This window comes from Euprymna scolopes, chromosome 20, assembly GCF_053919585.1.
Source record: "Euprymna scolopes isolate OS-2025 chromosome 20, ASM5391958v1, whole genome shotgun sequence".
NCBI lineage: Eukaryota > Metazoa > Mollusca > Cephalopoda > Sepiida > Sepiolidae > Euprymna > Euprymna scolopes.
Genome location: NC_136501.1, coordinates 88,212,232 through 88,214,731, shown reverse-complemented (window position 1 = coordinate 88,214,731; position 2,500 = coordinate 88,212,232). Strand labels below are relative to the sequence as shown.

At 35.9% G+C, this 2,500-nt stretch overlaps 1 protein-coding gene across 11 annotated transcripts in view; it reads right to left on the bottom strand.

Moving 5' to 3' along the window:
* The window catches only part of LOC145241536 (unconventional myosin-VI-like), a 381,082-nt gene that overhangs the window by 197,317 nt on the left and 181,265 nt on the right, over positions 1 to 2,500 (bottom strand). For 2 of the 11 annotated variants that reach the window (XM_080104582.1, XM_080104584.1), the window contains exon 1: positions 1,233 to 1,718. The exons of 7 other annotated variants lie outside the window; for them this stretch is intronic. In XM_080104582.1, the coding sequence (XP_079960708.1) occupies positions 1,233 to 1,328 (96 nt within the window). In that variant the 5' untranslated portion in view covers positions 1,329 to 1,718. Of the gene's footprint in view, positions 1 to 1,232; positions 1,719 to 2,500 lie in introns of those variants that run through there. 2 more of the 11 variants (XM_080104581.1, XM_080104583.1) reach the window with 1 other exon arrangement.

Here is a 2,500-nt window from a genome sequence, read left to right as displayed (position 1 = left end):
ATTATTGGAGCAATTTCAAAACTACATAGTGAATATACCCAGTAAACCGAGTGCAACAGAGATACAAACACTAGTATTTAAAGGGGTGATCAGAATTTCTCCGTTGGAATGTCTAATAGCAAATGAATGTTTGGCATTCGGTAGGATGCCAGATCACCAGCAAAAAAAAAATTATAAGAAAATTAATATATATATATATATATATATATATATATATATATATATATATATATATATATTCTCACATGAAATAAAGTTGATGATTATGACGATCGAATATTTAAAACAAAGTAATTAATGTTGTTATTTTTATTAATTTTTTTCACACATATTTAAATCACAGAAAATACATACTAAAATATTCCTCAATTTGTGTTTAGTATTATGTTTTTTTAAAAAAATCTATTTTTTGTTCTGATTAGTTTCAATTCACAATTCCCTCGCCAAATTATCTTCCTTATTGCCTGTCTATTACTCTCACCGCCACTCATTGTACATTGTTTGAACCCCTCCCTCCACCTTACTCTTATGATATCTATGTTTCCGTCTTACTTTCTCTCTGCTTTTTAGCAGTCAAAGATAATGAAAAAAGGGAGAGCATAAAAAGATTGGAATAATTCATTTTAAACAAAAAGGAACATCGCCAGAAGTACTAATGATATTTAACCCATAGCTGTACATAGAAGGGAGGGGGTGAGAGAAGGAAAGAGAGAGAGAGAGAGAGAGAGAGAGAGAGAGAGAGAGAGTGCAAGCAAGCAGAAAAAGACTCATTTTGGATTTTGTCTTTTTATTTTTAAACTGGCTTTGCAAACTTTTTCATTTTTTAAACAATCTAACCAGAACTTAATGGTTGACTCGATCGGTCTCATTTTTTCTTGTTAGATTATAGTGATGCAGTTACTGTTGATAATATAGCTGTGGTGGTGGTTGTGGTGGTGGTGGTGGTGATGATGATATGATGACGATGACAAAAATGATGATGATGATGATTGACAAAAATGAAATTGATAATATTATTCGGAATGATGATGATGATGACGACGACGACGACGACGATGATGATGATGATGATATACTATTCAAATTCCGTCAAAGGTAGTGACACTCATAGGGATGATGATGCAGATGGCATTATGGTTGATAATGAAGGCATGTCCTGACATCATGCAGCTAACGCATTCATTTCCAAGAAAAAAAGGTGTTTTTTTTTTTTGTTGTTTTTTTGTAGTTACCAGTGGAACACCATCGCCAGAGCCGGTCCCTCTGCGTCCATCGGACAGACTTTGTAAGGATCCCGGGTGCTCGATCTCCAACACGTCCGATGACATTTATAAGGTACATCCCTGGTGGCAACTAGCGCCTGCAAGCATTCCTCAGTCGCGGTGACTGCGTTTAAGGCTAGAAAAAATGGCCAGCAAGCGACGAACAAGGAGTCTTGCTCTCGTGGCGATAGTGCTTGTTGTGGTTGTTCCTGTGCTTGTTGTTGGGAAAGTGCATCATCACTGAGGTGATGGGGGTAGGCGTAGAAATGTGCATCTTCTGCGGAGATAGCCACTAGTTGGGATGCTGTTTCTTGTTGCAATTGAAGAAGATATCAATAATGGTAGAGAGAAACATTCCGTCATTGTAGTCTCCTGTATTGGAAGAGCTTGCAGTAGCAGTACAGTTGTCTCTCCGGCTGTCGGAAGAGTATCGGAGAAGCAGTTGTCTAGGACGTTGTGTTTTGGAGGGAAAAGATCGGATCAATAATAGAAATTTGGCAACAGTATAAAAGAAGAAATTGGAGAGAAACGGAAAAAAAATGTGTTTACAATGACTGTTTTCTTTGAAAAATATTAAATGTTTGAAATAGTTTTCTTTTGCAGGGAGGAACGGAAGTTTCGTCTGGCTAAGGGAATCACTTTACTTCTTACAAAACCAGTACACAACAGCCATCAAAAAACCAAAAACCAAAAGTATGCTTCGCCAGTGTTTTCACTTGCTATTTATTTAGGTATATCACTAGAATATTCATATAAAATAATGAAATTATGTCAGTAATTGATTTTTTTTTTAATATCTATTACTAATGGAGATTTGGTATCTGTCTGTCTGAAGCAAAACCTTTATTATTACTTTATTGTTGATGGAGATTTGGTATCTGTCTGTCTGAAGCCGAACCGTTATCATTATTATTGCCTATTACTAATGGAGATTTGGTATCTGTCTGTCTGTCTGAAGTTGCACCTTTACTATGACTATTTTTTAATTATCAATTCAGTATACTATCTTTCAATGCATAATTCAGGGGGTGGGGATCGTAGTATCTGTTCTGTTGTGATAATATCATGCATTATTGCATCCTAATTTGGGTGCAGAAATGTTTTCATATTCATTTTGTTGCCATGAGACTATCCTAGCAGGCATATCTACTCTTTTGGAGCGAGGATCAGTGTAGTATATGTTGTTTGTCATAATACTATCCTCCTAGGCATTACCTCCTCTTATTTTGTTTCGGGTG